General features: G+C 38.3%; 1 protein-coding gene across 6 annotated transcripts in view; it reads right to left on the bottom strand.

Moving 5' to 3' along the window:
- cher (filamin-A) overlaps window positions 1-16,187 on the bottom strand; it is a 29,547-nt gene that overhangs the window by 4,447 nt on the left and 8,913 nt on the right. For 2 of the 6 annotated variants that reach the window (XM_066302269.1, XM_066302270.1), the window contains exons 6-15: window positions 15,964-15,978; window positions 14,912-15,291; window positions 13,709-14,861; window positions 13,352-13,593; window positions 12,706-13,272; window positions 11,318-12,447; window positions 11,131-11,261; window positions 10,909-11,044; window positions 4,131-4,284; window positions 478-1,463 (exon numbers count right to left, since the gene is read on the bottom strand). In XM_066302269.1, coding sequence (XP_066158366.1) covers window positions 478-1,463; window positions 4,131-4,284; window positions 10,909-11,044; window positions 11,131-11,261; window positions 11,318-12,447; window positions 12,706-13,272; window positions 13,352-13,593; window positions 13,709-14,861; window positions 14,912-15,291; window positions 15,964-15,978 — 4,894 coding nt within the window. Of the gene's footprint in view, window positions 1-477; window positions 1,464-3,249; window positions 3,513-4,130; window positions 4,285-8,103; window positions 8,259-10,908; window positions 11,045-11,130; window positions 11,262-11,317; window positions 12,448-12,705; window positions 13,273-13,351; window positions 13,594-13,708; window positions 14,862-14,911; window positions 15,292-15,963; window positions 15,979-16,187 lie in introns of those variants that run through there. The other 4 variants (XM_066302271.1, XM_066302272.1, XM_066302274.1 and 1 more) reach the window with 4 other exon arrangements.

Below are 16,187 nucleotides of genomic sequence, written 5' to 3' on the forward strand. Positions count from 1 at the left end.
ACATAAAAATTAATAAAGGGATTATTGAATATTAGTTAGCAAAATGAGCTTCAAAGCGAATTTGCGAGGAAAAGCTAGAATAAGTTGAAGCTAATGTGAGAAGGCAAATTTTAATTCATAGAGCTCAAATGTACTGAAGTAGACAATGCTGAGCTGACAATGTTAAGTAAGAATGGCCGTACACCTGTGTGTTTGTTTAAATGAAAACAAAATGGCAAAAGCGAGAAAAAACATTAATGAAAAATATGTTATGAAAGTAAATTGAAGTAAATATATCGGAAATGTTCGAAAAAAATAAAAAGATTAAAATAAAACGTGTAAAAATTGAGAAAACTCGGCAAACCTGAAAACAGCATTAAAAAAAGCTGACCAAAGTTAGATAGATAGATTTATGTAAATTTTACATTCATAAAGGTCTTCAACTTGAATATTCCGTTAAAGAATCTATTTCGCGCCCCTCAGACAATCTCTACTTGCCTTGACCGTGAATGGTGATCCGTCTACATGATGGTCAGCAAACTTAAGATTTACTATGTAATAACCCGGTTCTGTGGGTTTATATGATATGTTCAAGGTTCCATCTGAGTTATCATTGCACTGAATTTCAGCCTTACTGGGTCCTTCAATCGAAAGGCTGAGACCACCAAAGCCGGCATTTCTTGTGTCTACAGTAAAGGTATTATCCACGTGGGTTTTTCCCTCCTTAAGCGCCGATCCTTGAACTTTGACCTTTTTGGCGTCCCCAACCTCTCTCTCGCACACGTTAATTTTAAATGGAGAGTTTGTGATGTGCGTACCCATTTTTTTAACGGATACTACATGCTCTCCGACTTCTCGCGGTGTAAATGAGATTCCAATATTGCCGCTGGCCAGTCGTTTCAGGAAACATGGTTCCTCCAACCCACTGGGTGCCTGGATCGAGGCGTTTAGAGACCTGATATCAGCGTCGGATATTTTCCCTGGCAGGGACACTTCACTGCAAGATCCAACAGAGATTTGATTCCTTTTTCTACCCTCCCCGGTAATTTTTGCAAAGAAGGGCGATCCTTTGATGTGCTTGTCTCCGAACCGTACGGAAATTTTGTATTCTCCAGGGGCGGTTGGGAGATACGATACAGAAACTGTGCCATCTTTATTGTCGTGACAGCTTATTTCTGCTTTGCTGGGCCCCTCCACTGCCATTGAAAGACCACCATCACCGGCTCCCTTCGTGGAGATGGTGAAGTTACTGGGTTCTCCGGTGACTCCATGAGTAAGGCCTGGGCCGTAGGCGGTCACGTAGCCAGAACTGACAGAGTCTACGTGGAATTTGTAAGGGGATCCTTGGACGTGCTCGCCGTTGAATTTGACAGCTAGCTCATGAACTCCTTCCTCGCGAGGTTCATAATTTATTGAGACAGTGCCGTCGTGATTGTCTACTATTACTGGTCTGTCTACATTTCCACTGGGCATTTTTACTTCGGCTGAAACACAATAAAACAAATTAATTTTATGTAGCTACGGAATATCGAAATGAGATACTCGTAAAATTGGGGTACTTCTGTGGTTCGTTGTTTACTGGTTACGTGTAGTCAATGAATCAACCTACACGCGAGCGGCTATTTTTGCAAATGTTGCTATTATTAAAGGTTTTTGTAAAACATAAGTTTATTTCATTTCACTTACATAAATTTCAAATTTGAATGCCTTAGAAATTATATTTTTTAAGTCACATTAAAGGGTCGCGGTAGTGAAATGGTGTTTCACTGCTGAATTTTTTTGCGCGACGAAAATTGAAAGAGAGTTTACTAGAATCGCCCCACCTAAGTCGCAACAATATGTCGATTTTATACAGGGTGTCCGGAAATAACGTTGAAATATTTTAGGAGGTGACTAGAGGTTAAAGTAATAGAAAAGTTCTTATAAACATACCCAAAAAATGCTTCTTAAAGGGGCTCGCGCCCTTTAAAGGAGGACCTCTGAAGATGTTGTTTCGCAATATTTTCAAAACAGTTTGTGTCAAAATTGTGATCCTTCTTGAAGGGTTCTAACCCCTTTAAGAAGCATTTTTTGGGTATGTTTATAAGAATTTTTTAAAAATGATTTTAACCTCTGGAATCACCTCTTAAAATATTTCGACGTTATTTCCGGACACTGTAAAAAAAGTAGATAATTTAAAGTGAAAATACTTGAGGGACTCGAAAAATTTTCTAAAACCTGCTTTATGTAAATTTAGTCTAGCCGCTCCCTGTATAAATTCTGGCCTCTGACAAGTTTTTTTTTTGTTATGACAACTTCCTCAAATATTTTCGTGAGAAAGACATATACTCAGATCTTCGTTGGATCCCAAACTCAAAGCGGAGAATTTATGAAAATGTGGGATGTGTTATTCGAAAATAAATAAGCACTGGATATATGTGAAACTTGGACAATGTTAGTAAACTTAGATGTTTTAAATCTTAAGTGGCCGCTGTGGAGATTTGTAACTGTTTACAAATCTTAAATAACACTGTTTACGATTTAAAACTTAATATGTTTTGCCGTTCATGCTGTCTGGACCATATTCCATGCGGATTTGCGTATCTATTTATTCTTCATTATTAAAATAGATAACCTTTGTTTCATATACCTGCTCATTTTTACGGTAAATTAAACTTGCAAGACATATTTTCGGCCGTACGCTAATTTCAACACTCTGTTAATGAACGAAATTTATATTTAAATTTGAGAGGTGATTTGCAACTCGCATAAAACAGAGCGAAAAAGTGAGAGTAATGCATGCTCATTTCATTGTTTTAGAGATAAAATATGATGCTTAGACAGTAAACAAAGTTTATATCGGGATGTTCAGGTGGTAATAGACCCTAAACATCTCGTGAACAATTACTGGCAAACAGCGCAATTAATCTATTTGAACTTAAAAGCCAAAACAACTATTAATTTTTAACTGAGATAAGCCAGCATTGAGAAAATTGTGAGAATTATAATAATTAAGAAGTAGTCGGTGGTAAAAAATTAAAGAAGTCCTCTAACTCGGACGGCGAATGCTTAGATTTTTAATTATTCAGTTGAATGTATTTTTGACTTTCAATTAATTTACTTTAATTTCAGTTATTTTCAATCGTCACTCTTTTTCCTTTTCAACTACATTAACAAGAGACCCACATTAGAAAGCAAAATTTCGAGTTATTTCAAACTATGTAAACAAGGGTGCCTATTAGTGCCTTCAATAATGGCGCAATAGCTTATGCTACGTAAAGCTCACATTACCTTTTCTGGTATTTACAGTAAAACTGGAAATAAAAATGAGGGGAATAAAATCACACCCGAAGCTCCTATTTTCGACTGAAACCGACGGTACGTTCCTGTATATAACAGGAAGCTCGTGATGGTCGTACTCAGAATGAGTGACTTTCTTAAAATTTCCAATAAATAATTTGCTTATTTCATTCCAGTTTGCTTGAGGGGCCTCTGGGATGTTAAGCCAAGAATACATTATCTAACTGTATTATACATTGAGCACAATTTAAATCACACTTAGCTTGACGTACTAATGCACATGGACGAGGAGTGAAGATGTCTTAGCCGTCGCGAGCAAAACTCCAAGGAACACTGAGTCGTCAATGTCCAAAATCCTGAAGTTACGAAATGATTTGATATCATTACTGTCAAATCCGCGATGTAGTATTTATTAACCGCTGCGCTTAGGTACTTTCAAGGTGGAGAATATTTGATAGTCTAAAAATATCAAGATATGTTTTCCGCTATTAAAAATTTATTTACGCACTAACCAAAGTTAATTTATGATGTGCAGAATCGTGCAAAAATCATTTTTTGTCCATTTAAACGTAAAAATGTAATTTTCACGAAATGGTCTCATGAACCGAGGGAAAAAATCTTGAGAGTTTTAACGAATTGAAGCGCGATTTTTTCCCTCTATGAATAATACCAAATGCAATAAGAAACGGTGAACCCCAACAAAGGGTGCCTTGGGCGAACAAAGAAGGCCATTTTCAGAGGGTGCTTTGGTACCAGATCAATATTACATATATTAAGAAGCCATTAGTTTCATCAGGAACATAACTCATAACGAAACATTCACAGTTTTTATGGAAATGTGGTCTTTATGCAGAGGGAAATGAAACACATACCAGTTACGTGCCCCCCTGTACTAGGCAACGGGATATTATTTAAGTTGACAGGCCTATATTGCTTAGTGTGACTTTGCTGGGTACTGGAAGTTTGCTTTCTGCTATCAGTCTGGGAAACAGTGGTCTTCTCGGTTTTTCTAACCGATTCCTCGGCCTGAAAAAGAGAATAAAAAACTTATATTTGGAATGTTCTTGAAATCTGAAAGAGTTTACACCAAGAGAGGCCTGAAAAGGGCGTTCCGAGGATCGCCTGTCAATCAGTGGTTAAACAGATGTTCAGGCCGTTCCTCCGATAATCCAGGAAATTTTTGAGGTTTTAATTGATCGGAATATTTCGCAAAAAAATATTTGAAAAAAGTTCTCATGAAGGAGTTGTAGCTATTTTCTCAGGTTCCCTAGTGTTAAGAAAGGATTGACTACATGGAACTAGAATGGAAATCAATTGTTCAGAAGAAAGGGCAGAGAAGTCATCAATTTTATTTAATTTCAGAGAAAAAAATACTTGAAAGATTTTAATGTGAAATGTTGTTAAGTGATTCCCTTCAACATGATGTAACATATGGCTGTTTGCCAGGAAAGTAAATTTGCTGCATTATAATATCAAAACTGATGCACAAGACAATATGATGAATTTATCATCAAACGTACGTACTTATTTATCTTCGTACAGAGGTATTAATATATTTTTTTACAACTCAAGTTATCGAATTGTCGATGAAAATCACAAGTCGAACACTTTTATTTCCTACGGGTTGCGCGCCCAGCATTAAGGAAATAAGTCCGTTTCCCACGGTTTCCTTACAAAATGACCATTTTCCTGCAGAAACCCGTTCGTCATTGTTTCATCTGTGAACACAATTAATTGGTATTCTTTCATTATCTGCCTATGATAGTGACGGATCTCGATGTTATTTTAAGTTGGTTTTGCATGCGTGAATGTATACGATATTTTTCATATCTTAACCTGCCACTTATGTATGTATGCACACTATTTTCATAAACACGAAATAAATCGCTGACAGGTGTAATACTAAAATTAGTGCGGGAGTTTGCTTCGGGCCTTGTTGGCCCTGTAATTTTGATGGTTTTCTTAGTAATTTGGGCAATTTTTAAGATACTTAAAAGTGGATTTTAATGGCAAAACGTTCGTAGGCTGACATTGATGAAGTAAAATTATTAATCAACGCTCACCAAATTGCATAAAATCACTCAAGCACGATATAAGAAAAGTCAAGTAATTTACCCGAGATTTGATTAAAATATTTGTCAGATGACCCATTTCTGAGTAATTTTGGATTTCATTTTGGGATAAATATTCTTTTCGTTGGTTTCAACTAGTCAGCAGCTCTTTTGCATTGACATGCGGCCGGTAATTTAGCTTTCGGTCGTGAATTATGTGCACCTGGGACCCTGCCAGTTTCTGGATGAACAGTCACACCGAATGTTTATCCAATTAATTACAACACTTGGCATTTCAGAATTTCTTCATAATGCATTTTTCATGTTAGGATAATGCCTACTTTATTCCTTCTGGATGTGGTGAGGATAAACCGAAAAAATACTTCACGAAATAAATATTTGAAATCTTGAAAATAACCTTGTAAGTGAAGACTTGCGGACGCTGAGTCAGCAAATGCAATTTGCTTTGGGATGATTCTTTCCCGAATTATTTCAGGTTGTTTTTATTTCTCTGAAATTTATTTTAGGTTTGTTTGGCTCAGCTGACAAATGTAGTTTCACGGAGAAATAAAAATATCAAATTTTTCTTCATTTTTATTTTCAGTATTGTAGCAAACGTTCGTGGCGATTAATATCAGTCGTGTGTTTATCTAGAGAAGCGTCTTAAGTTTGGATGTATAAGTATCTAAGGAAAGCCGTAAAATGAGTGCGTAATCTCATATCATTCAGAAATCATCAAGAAAAAGTTCGAGTAATTTTAGGCAGTAATTCGTATTCTTCAAAGGTTCTACGTTTTATCTAGCAATTAATTACAAAATTGGCGGTGCAAGTGCGAAAACAAGGAGCCGAATTGGCTCTTTGCGCATCTTGCCTTTTCTGCCCTGGCTGCACCTCAATTTGAGGCTAAAAAATGTAATGAATGTGCCAAATTTACCGACACAATTACTGCTGTGTTTTTCTCCACACGTGCCTTTTTCATAATATACGAAACTAAACAAATATACCCGGTATATATTTGTTTGTTTCAATTAGTCGCAAAAACAATGATAATTTAAAAGTTTGTTGCCTTTAGAAATTGTGAAACTTCTAAAGGTCACAAAAGGAAGTTTGACACTAAGATCCATGGAGACAGGTGAACTAATAAATAAACGGACGGCTGGAAGATCAGAGAGGACTGAGAGGAAAGACGATTAAGTTTAAGCAGTGAAAAAAATGTTATCTAAAATTTATGTCTTTATTTAGTTTTTGCACGGAGGAGGGCACTAAGGATAATTGATCGATTCCGGGGAAAAGTCTAAGATTACGTTAAATAACCCTGGGAAACTCCGAATATGGTGCCGAAAGCTTGATGCACAATTTCAGTAGCCCATTTTGAGAAATATGTCTTGAATCAAAAGCACACAAATATGAAAAAAAAAAGTGACGAATGTTGCTCTACTCAGTAATTTGAATTCGCTTCAAAAACATTTTTGAAAATCATCGATTCAACGCTTTCTTGGGCTTGAATGAACTAGATCAGTCTCGCATACGACTCCTTTTATTTTGCGCTCTTTATGTATGTGTGATGGGCTCACAGCTGCGATTTTCTAAAAATACATTGAATAATTAAATTGTTTTCTATTTACACGACTTCTGAATTTAATATTTAATGTGCAATGCACTGACTTGCTTACAATTAATTAGAGCAAATGAGAATGTCAAAATCATAATTGTTTCATGAAGGTTTTGGCTTCAGCCCCAAACACCATCTTGGATGGTTTGGTAACGTTAATCAGGGTTTGCGGCTTGATTAGGTTCTAATATGTTTATTTTTCTGTTCATTGCGGGACTGCCAGGAAATATTAATTAAATTATGTTCATCCTGTTAATATAAACTAAACACAACTATAAATGTAACGAAGACTATTTTTGTTTAGGCTATAAAATGGTATCGTTTTTAAATCTATTTGTGGTTTGCCTTGATGTTATTCATTTACGATCAACAATCCCTCCCCCACGTTCATATCGAAAATATATGAACTTATTATTAGAAAGGCCATTTGGATTCATTAGAACAACTTATCCATGGTTCATTTATAGGTTTTTGCTACATGTGTACGATTCGGTTCGTAAAAATTGACACTACTGACCAAGCTAGTCGCAGACCCATATAAAATTCATAAAATTTGTTAGTGTATACATAAAAATACCAGACTTTTATCCCATTGCTCACATGTATTGCTTGTTTTTGCCACGATTTTCTACGTCGAAGAGTGTAAAAAGCAATATTTAGGATAGTACAAGGAATTATATATTTCGTCCCGTCTAAACATAATTAAGAAAAACAAAATTATTATTTTTAATTTTATTGGTAAAATGTTCATTGAAACTAATTACCGATTCATACTGATTACGAGTTATTCCCCGTCGTTGGTAATTTAATAGGCTGTAGCGTGCCGTAAGGTAACTCGTGCAAATAATCTTGAATTTTCCTACATTTGCAGCCGTTTTTGCGGAAATAAATATTTGAAAAACTGTGGAAGAATTCACCCCCGACATTTCATTTGACTCTGAATTAACTTATATGTAATTTGTTTTAACTTGAAATGCCTTACTTATGCGTCCACATCCTCCCCTAAGTTATTCTAAATTCCCCGAATCCTCTTAAAATCAACCGGTGCCCCCTTGAAACCTGAAACGTGCATGGGGGATGTATCAGTTGTTACAACAGATTTTCCAGAAATATCTAATAAAATCAATAAACTTTTTGAGGCATCGCGTTCCCTATAAATACTATTAAAAAAATGCATCTTACTTAGGAAATCCAAGAGACGCGTCAACAGTCCCGTGTTGAGTAAGCACTGTAACTCACAAGGCTCAAAGACAATCCAAATAATGCAAGTAAAATAATGAATAGATGTTTGTTGAGGATAAGAATGGTTCGGCTGTTTTCGAATAAACTCGCCGTTATAATTTTATCAAAAACGAGATCATATAAATCGGATGAGGGAAAATTTTTCCAGGAAAGTCATGTGAAAACAACTAGGAGGTGGTCCAGAGCTGGGTCTTGGAATGCGACGGTCAAAGTTTAGGCATATCGTAAAGGAGATTTATTAAGAAAACAAATTTTTAGGCATAACGATGAACTGCTTAAAAGACTGATCACAGCTGCTGTTATTATCGTTGCCAACACAATTAAACTAAGTGAAATTTGGATATTTGGATTCGCGGTTGTTGGTGCTGGTCTGGAGTAAGAAATATGTTTTTGATTTATATACAAATATATGTATATATGTATATGTCGGATCATCACTAGGAAGGTTTTCCATGATGATATAAAGTATTTAGTTTACTTTTAATAGCAAGAATAGAAAAAGGGCAAAACCAACGAATTCGCTACCACACGAGCGCTTCTCGTCACTCCCCAATCTAATCTGCCTGTCCCTTTTTGGTTTCTGGTTTTCCAGATCTCGCGAGTCCTTCAAATCCGAGGGATAAGGTACCTGCTAGTCCCTGTTTCCCACGAAGGCTCCCACACAGGGCCTCTCGATTTCGCCCTTGGTGGTAGCGACATCGTTCGACAGTGCTTTTCCTTAAGGTGGCCTTGCCAGCCTGCCCTTCGTCATATTATCAGCTCGTAATGTTACACTTTATCACTTAAGGACTAATAAATATCCGACATATACAGGGTGTTTCCTAACTACGTGTAAAAAATTTAAAGGCGTAATCCTCGACTGATTTTGGGTCAAAAATGTCTAATAAACATATGTCCGCAAATGCCTTGTTTCCAAGATACAGGGTGTTGACTGAAAGACGTTGAAAAAGGTTTTAAAGGTTTCTAAAGGTTTGGTGGTATTTACTAACTTGTTTATTGTTAGTTTTTTTGCTACTTCCACTACTATAAACAAGATAGTCAGTGTTATTTTGGTGTTTTACTCTCTAAAGTGAAAGAATTTAGTTCTGTGTCCCAAAAATCAGATTATACCTCAGTTTTGAAAATTTTTCAAATGCCTAATTATACTAATCAAGAAATGGCCAATATGGTTTTTGTTTACGGCCTTGCTGATGGTAAGTGTTTGGCAGCGAGGCGCATTTACATGGAAAGGTTTCCAAACCACCAAACCTTTAAAAACCTCTTTCAACGTCTTTGTGATACAGGATCTCTTATGAAAACTCCAGGAGGAGGAAAGCCAATAGCACGTCGAACACCAGAAGTGGAGGAAGAAATTTTAAGACGTATTCAAGAAAACCCCGGAACCCCCGGAATTGTCTTTTCTAAAATTCAAACACCCAAATTGAGTCATTTTGGAAATAAAATCTCTTTTTCTTGTCACATTTCAACACCCTGTATCTTGGAAACAAGGCATTTGCGGACATATGTTTATTAGACATTTTTGACTCAAAATCAGTCGAGGATTGCGTCTTTAAATTTTTTACACGTAGTTAGGAAACACCCTGTATAAATCAAAAATATATTTGTGAATACCATACATGTAAGAGCACGAGGATGTCGTAAACGATAATAGGCACCGACTCGGTCAAATAGAGAAAAATTGCGCATACAAGAAATTTCTTGGAATACAGAGACAAAACAGATTTGTTTTTTCTGTTCAAGAAAAAAATGATTTTTGAATAGATTTTTTGTTTTTTTCCGCGCTATGATCAGAGATAAATGAAAACTAAAACGCTTTTCCATAACAGTTTTTCATGAGTTTCGATATGATAGTCTTGGTAGGACTTCATTACCTTTCGCTTGGCGAGAATAACCACCGCCATTTTTTCTAAGTACGGCCCTAGTGAATTTTTTGTCGATTTGAAGAAATTTCTTATTATTTTTGGGTTTGTTTACTTTTTTATTATTTTACGTAGCGACGCTTTAGTCTCTCATTTCTCCTTTCGGAACGAAAATTTCGTCCGCCCTTATTTACTAACGTACGCTAATGTGAGTCAGCTACGCTCGCCATAAAAGAGTTTTTTCCAAATTCTAAATTTATATTTTAATCCCGACGTGACGGCAACTCTCGCCGCTTTCTGAGATTTATAAGATTGCTGAAAAGACACAAATGCACCCAGATTAGCGCAGGATTTCGAACTCCGGATCTCTGGCACCGTAAACAAAAACATTAGTAATGAGATACCTCGACTAATAGATTTACAGATACGTGATCGGACTAAGCGCCAACATTTCAGAAAAAAATGGATGTACGGCGTAGTGTAAACAAATCTGATTTTAATTTCGTTTATCTAAAAATAAAAAAGTGCAAGTGTTTGTTGAACTGGATGCACTCTCGAAATTGCACAAGAAACTGGCAACGGAGGCTGCTCTAACGCCGACCCGAATCCCTGAATCAGCAAAGAGACACACGCAAAGGAACAACGAGTCCTAATCTGTCCAAGTTTTTCAAATTATTTGCGTCTTATGTATCAAATTTTAATGCAATTTTGCTCAATAATTTTTAAATTGATCGTCAATTAAATACCAACTTCTCTTTGATTTTTTTTTGCTTCAAAACGGAGGCACAATGGGAATCAAAGATTGCTCATAAATCCACCCTTGGATGTATTCGTCAGTCCACTTGTTCAATGTGCAAATATCGACACAATAAAGCCACAGACTTACCATAAACGTGTAAAATCCTCCTGGAACAGTTTGACCTCCGAATTTGATGTTGATTGTATATTCTCCAGCATCTTCTACTGTGTAGTATATGCTAACTGTACCATCTCCATTGTCTACTATGTTTATATCAAGATCACTGAAACAATACGTGTCTAATATGCAATCTGGTGATAGATAATTATTTAAAAAGTCGTAGAAAGCCAGGATTGCTTAGACGCATACCTTCCATTAACTGATTTGATCCTACACGTGACTTCTCCATTCCCTGCGTTTTCAGTGTTTACCGTAATGCAATAAGACTCTCCACTTGAAAGGGTCTTCTCCAAGCCCTCTGTTATCGTACATTTTTCAGCCTGAAATGCCAACATTAAGCTTTGGCACCTCCAAAGTGAACGATGCTTAAACTTACATTGCCAATAGCATAAGCCTGGATCGGAATGGGCGTCTTTGGAACCTCCTTTCCTCCATATTTTACGTCCAGCTTGTATCTCCCGCAATCGTCAGGAACGAAAGTCGCATTAACAGTCCCGTCTCCGTTTTCGTGTATTTTCACCGGTCGTGGTTGACCATCAGGTCCGCTAACTTTAACCTCTAAGTCACCAAATCCAGCATCCGTGGTGTCGATTTTCACCGATGTAGGTATTGATGCTGGGATCCCTTTGTCCGCTATGGCTGGTCCGGTAATTTTAACCTTCTCAGGCTCCACCACAGGCCTCACTGTGATGGGGAATGGGCTGTTAGGGATGTCCTTACCGTCGTAAAGAATATGGGCTTGCAGTTTGGTTCCTTCAGTAGGTGGTATGTAAGTAACTTCATAAATGCCATCACCGTTGTCTCTGATTTCCGGCCTTCTTGGAATGGGAGCCGAGTCAGAGAGAATGTTTACTGCTACTGGTGCTGCGGCCGCTTTTGAAGCGTCTATCTTAAATTTAGCTGGAATTCCTGATCTACATTTATTAGGCTCGAGTCCAGGGCCGTAAACTATCACAGCAGAGGCATCCTGTTCTGGACTAACCACCACTTTGAAGGGCGATCCAGGAATGTGGTTGTCAGCAAATCGAATAGCCACATCGTATTCGCCAGGCTCAGTGGGAACGTATTCTACTGAGCATGATCCATCCCTGTTATCCTTACAAGTCATTTTGGCCTCTGATGGCCCTTCAATTGCCAAACTTAGCCCTCCAGTACCAGCCCCTTTAGTTTCAACAGTAAATATGTTAGGTTTATTGAGAACTCCATTGTCTAGCCCCGGTCCATAGGCAATACATTTCTTGGCATCACAACCTCGCCTTACATTCACCACGAATGGTGATCCAGGGACTGGCACATTGTCATAGAATATGTCGATGGTGTGTCGTCCTTCCTCAAAGGGTGTGTAGCTTACTTTGTAAGTACCATCTAGGAGGGCGGTTACTAATTTTTCGGTTTGTGCTCCTGAAGGGTTGGTAATGGTGCATGTTACTTTGCCGTCATCAGTGTTGCCCTTTGGTATTCCTCGAGTGTCAACTAAGAAGTCCGTGGGTGAGTCGACGTAGACGCCTGAAATTTGAGGGGAGTTGAAAGATCTGAGAAGAAACGTACAAAATATTTTAACATGCGCAGGCAGGTACCAAAATCTGAGTGATACTAAAGCTGAGAAATTCTACAACGATTTCTCAGTCTAAAGAGTTCTAGGTAAGACAACAAATAAAATTTATATCCATCTAAGCGTTACGCTGTTAATACATCATTATTTTAAATCAAACAACACAACATCCAGTTGAGTGAAAACCCACATGTTTACGCACACCAGATTACCATGTAATTGAATCCCGCTTCCTGACACCTTAATCATATTCATATCGACCTCAGGTTCCACAAACACCTGGAAGGGGCTTCCAGGGATGTGGTCATCATTGAATGTTATATTAATCCCATAATCTCCTACTTCGGTAGGGAGATACGCCACTGAGCACGTTCCATCACCGTTATCTCTGCAGTTAATCGCAGCTTCGCAAGGGCCTTCAACCGTGACCCCAAGACCTCCCCCTCCTCCTCCTCGCGTGTCAATAATAAATTCTGCAGGTCTATTTACAATTCCTCTGCGTAAGCCGGGGCCTGAGGCTTTGACTTTAGTGGGGTCACTTCCAGTTAGGCATGTCAGTTTGAACGGTCGGTGGGAAATTGGTTCTCCCCCGAAAGAAATTCCTAGCAAGTATTCTCCTAGTTGGGTTGGGGTGAAATTAACTAAATAGCCCTCATGTGTGGGTATAACATGAGCTTTGACTTTACTTCCCGAGGGGCTTGTTATAGATATCGCGAATTCCGCTTTGCCGGCATCTTGGGTTATGACTCTAAATTGTTGTAGACTGTTTATAGGGGCCGCTGTAGTCAGGGCAGAAAGTTGCTATTAGCTTTGGTGAGTTTGAGAATTAAAGTTTATCAAAGATAATAAGAAACTTACTCGGTTCCAGTCCATCGACTTTGATTTTGGAGACGTCCACGTTAGGTTCAACTTTAATCTTAATAGGAGTGGTGGGTACCCTCAAACCGCCATAATCCAGGGATACTGAGTAGTTACCAGGTTGCGGGGCTTCATAGTCAACAGTGTATGTTCGGTCTCCATTGTCGGTTAGTTTAACTGGAACATCTTTACGGGTGTCTTCGTTTATTAGACGGACGTCTAGGTCACCATCGCCAGCCTCCCTGTAATTTTTTTCGTCATTTAGCATGAATTTATATCAGTTCGTCTTCTTGTTACTTTTCTTTAGTTTTATCAGTAAAAACTCAACCTTATGAGAGGAAAGTTAAAGAAAATTACCTGGCATCTATATTGAAATGAGTAGGGACTCCGGGCTTGACCCCATCTTCAACCCCGGGTCCGAAGCACAACACTTTAGCTGCATCGGGAGGTTCCCCGACGTAAACCCGATATGGCGAGTTCTTAACTGCAACACCGCCATAGTTAACCTGAACTGTATGACGATCTCCATTTTTAGGAATGTAAGAAGCTTCAATAATGCCATCGGCGTGCTCCACGAGCTTAACATCGACTTTCTTGGAATTTCCTTGCGTTACTTTAACATCCAAAGGCGCAGAACCCGCTTTTCGGGTGTCGATTTTAAAGTTGGTTTGTACGTCTTTTTGCGGGCCATTGGGTTCAACTCCTTCACCATAAACCTCGACTTTTTCGGGATAATAATCAGTTTGTGGTAAAACGTGCGAAATGTACGGGCTTTTCGGAATGTCTTCGTTGTCGCAAAGGATGTGTACTGCATATTCGCCGGGAGCTGTGGGGTAGTACCGCACATCCGCAGATCCATCTCCGTTGTCGTGACACTCGATTTTGGCCTGAGACGGGCCTTGAATGCTGAAACCTAGAGCTCCGGTTTCACCGTTTGTCTCCACAGTGAATAGAGCTGGATAATTAACTACTCCTCCTGACAGACCCGGTCCGTAGGCTTGAATTAACGTTTCCTTGTACGGTCCAACATTCACTTCGAAAGGAGACTTGTGAATCTCGTGCCCAGCAAAGCTGATCATCACTCTATATCGGCCCTCTTTCAACGGATGATAGGCACAGTGATATATGTTCCCTTCTACTTTGGTAATTTTGCAGTTCTCTTTAACCCCAGCAGGACCGATGATTTGGACTTCTGGTACTCCTTCTCCAGCACCTTCAGTATAAATGTTGAAATCAGCCTCATCTTTAACTCTAACTCCTGTTGGTTGCAACCCTCTACCGCTGGCTTTAACTTTTCTGTAGTCTGATGCTGGAGATATTCGAACTCCAAATGGACTGTTTGGAATAGGTTGGCCAGCGAAGAAGATGTTTACGGAATGTAGCCCTACGGCACACGAGAGGTATTCGCATCGCCACAGATCTGGAGTGGTTTGTCGCACTTTTACTGGTACTGAGTTCTTGTTTCCCGAAGGGTCTAGGATCACCACCTCCGGAACTCCTCTGCCAGCATCTAAAAAATACATTTTACTTATGTTTTGTCGTTCAGAAATTAAAATTTACTTTTGGTAGAAATATCGAAATATGTGGCCTTATTAACAAACACGCCATCTTGCTGAAGTCCGGGGCCTGAAGCAGTGACTTTGCTAGGGTCCCCAGCGTGACCCTCTACTTTGACCAAGAACGGGCTCTTTGGAACATCCCTTCCAGAGTATTTAACGTATATCTTGTGTTGGCCCTCCATTTGAGGAGTGTAAGACACAGTATAAGTAAGGTTCCTGTCATTGTTAAACCTTACATCGACGGGTTCCTTTTGGCCTCGCGGGTTTTCAATTATAACGTCAACGTTGCCTTTACCAGCCGAGAAAGTTTCGACCGTGAAGTTTACCGTAGCGCCAACCACCGGCCCTGTGGGTTCTATTCCTGGACCATATACTCTTACCCTGGAAATATTGATAAGGCACCAGTTAGTGATTTTAGGCTTTTTTTTAAATTAGAATATCCGATATAATTGCTGACCGCGTCACCAGCAAATGCTTATTTTTGCTATAAATTTAAAGATGCGCAATTTAAAAAGACAAACATGATCAACTGCGATTTTGAGATTGGTATCGAGGCACATGATTTTCTGCACATTTTTCCAAAATTTATGCATTTTTCCATAATTCTTAGAGACTTGCGGCATATTTTTGTGATAAAATACTTTCTTCCGAGCGGACTTTTTCCCCTTTCAAAATTACCCGTTAATTAGGAATTTTACTCATACGACTTTAAAGATATATATAAAAATCGCTTCTGCCAAAAATTTCATTGGGTGTTCAAAAGCGCTTAAGCATTCTTAGCGCTATCAAGACCATTAAACAATATTCGCAGCAAATGATGAGATATGAGAACACATAATGTTTCAATGTTTTTGTGGCTGTTAATAGCTGTGAAGTATTGTAAGGCTTTTTAATGTAAATTTTGAAAAATTGATCCTTTTTTTCGCCTGAGATAAGCGCTCCGTACAATGTGATATCTTAACAAGATTTTCCTTGAAATTGTTAGTAATGCCATGAACGATATCACTCATTTTGTGTTAAATAAATCACGTTCAACTCCTAGAGTTCACTTACCTAGGTGGTGCGATTCTGAAGATATAAATAAAGAAAACGGTGAATTAATTCTTGTTTTGCCAATTCGCTCAATTTAAAAAAATTCAAATCCACAACAAGTAAAAGAAGCCAGAATAATCTGCAGATACATAGTCCAAATCCAGTTTTTAGAGAAGCATTACAGATATGTTTGCACATACTTCACTGTTCATTAAGCCTCTGTAATGCCTCCCTTCTTGACAATT

The sequence above is a fragment of the Euwallacea fornicatus genome, chromosome 3 (assembly GCF_040115645.1).
Source record: "Euwallacea fornicatus isolate EFF26 chromosome 3, ASM4011564v1, whole genome shotgun sequence".
NCBI classification, from domain to species: Eukaryota; Metazoa; Arthropoda; class Insecta; order Coleoptera; family Curculionidae; genus Euwallacea; species Euwallacea fornicatus.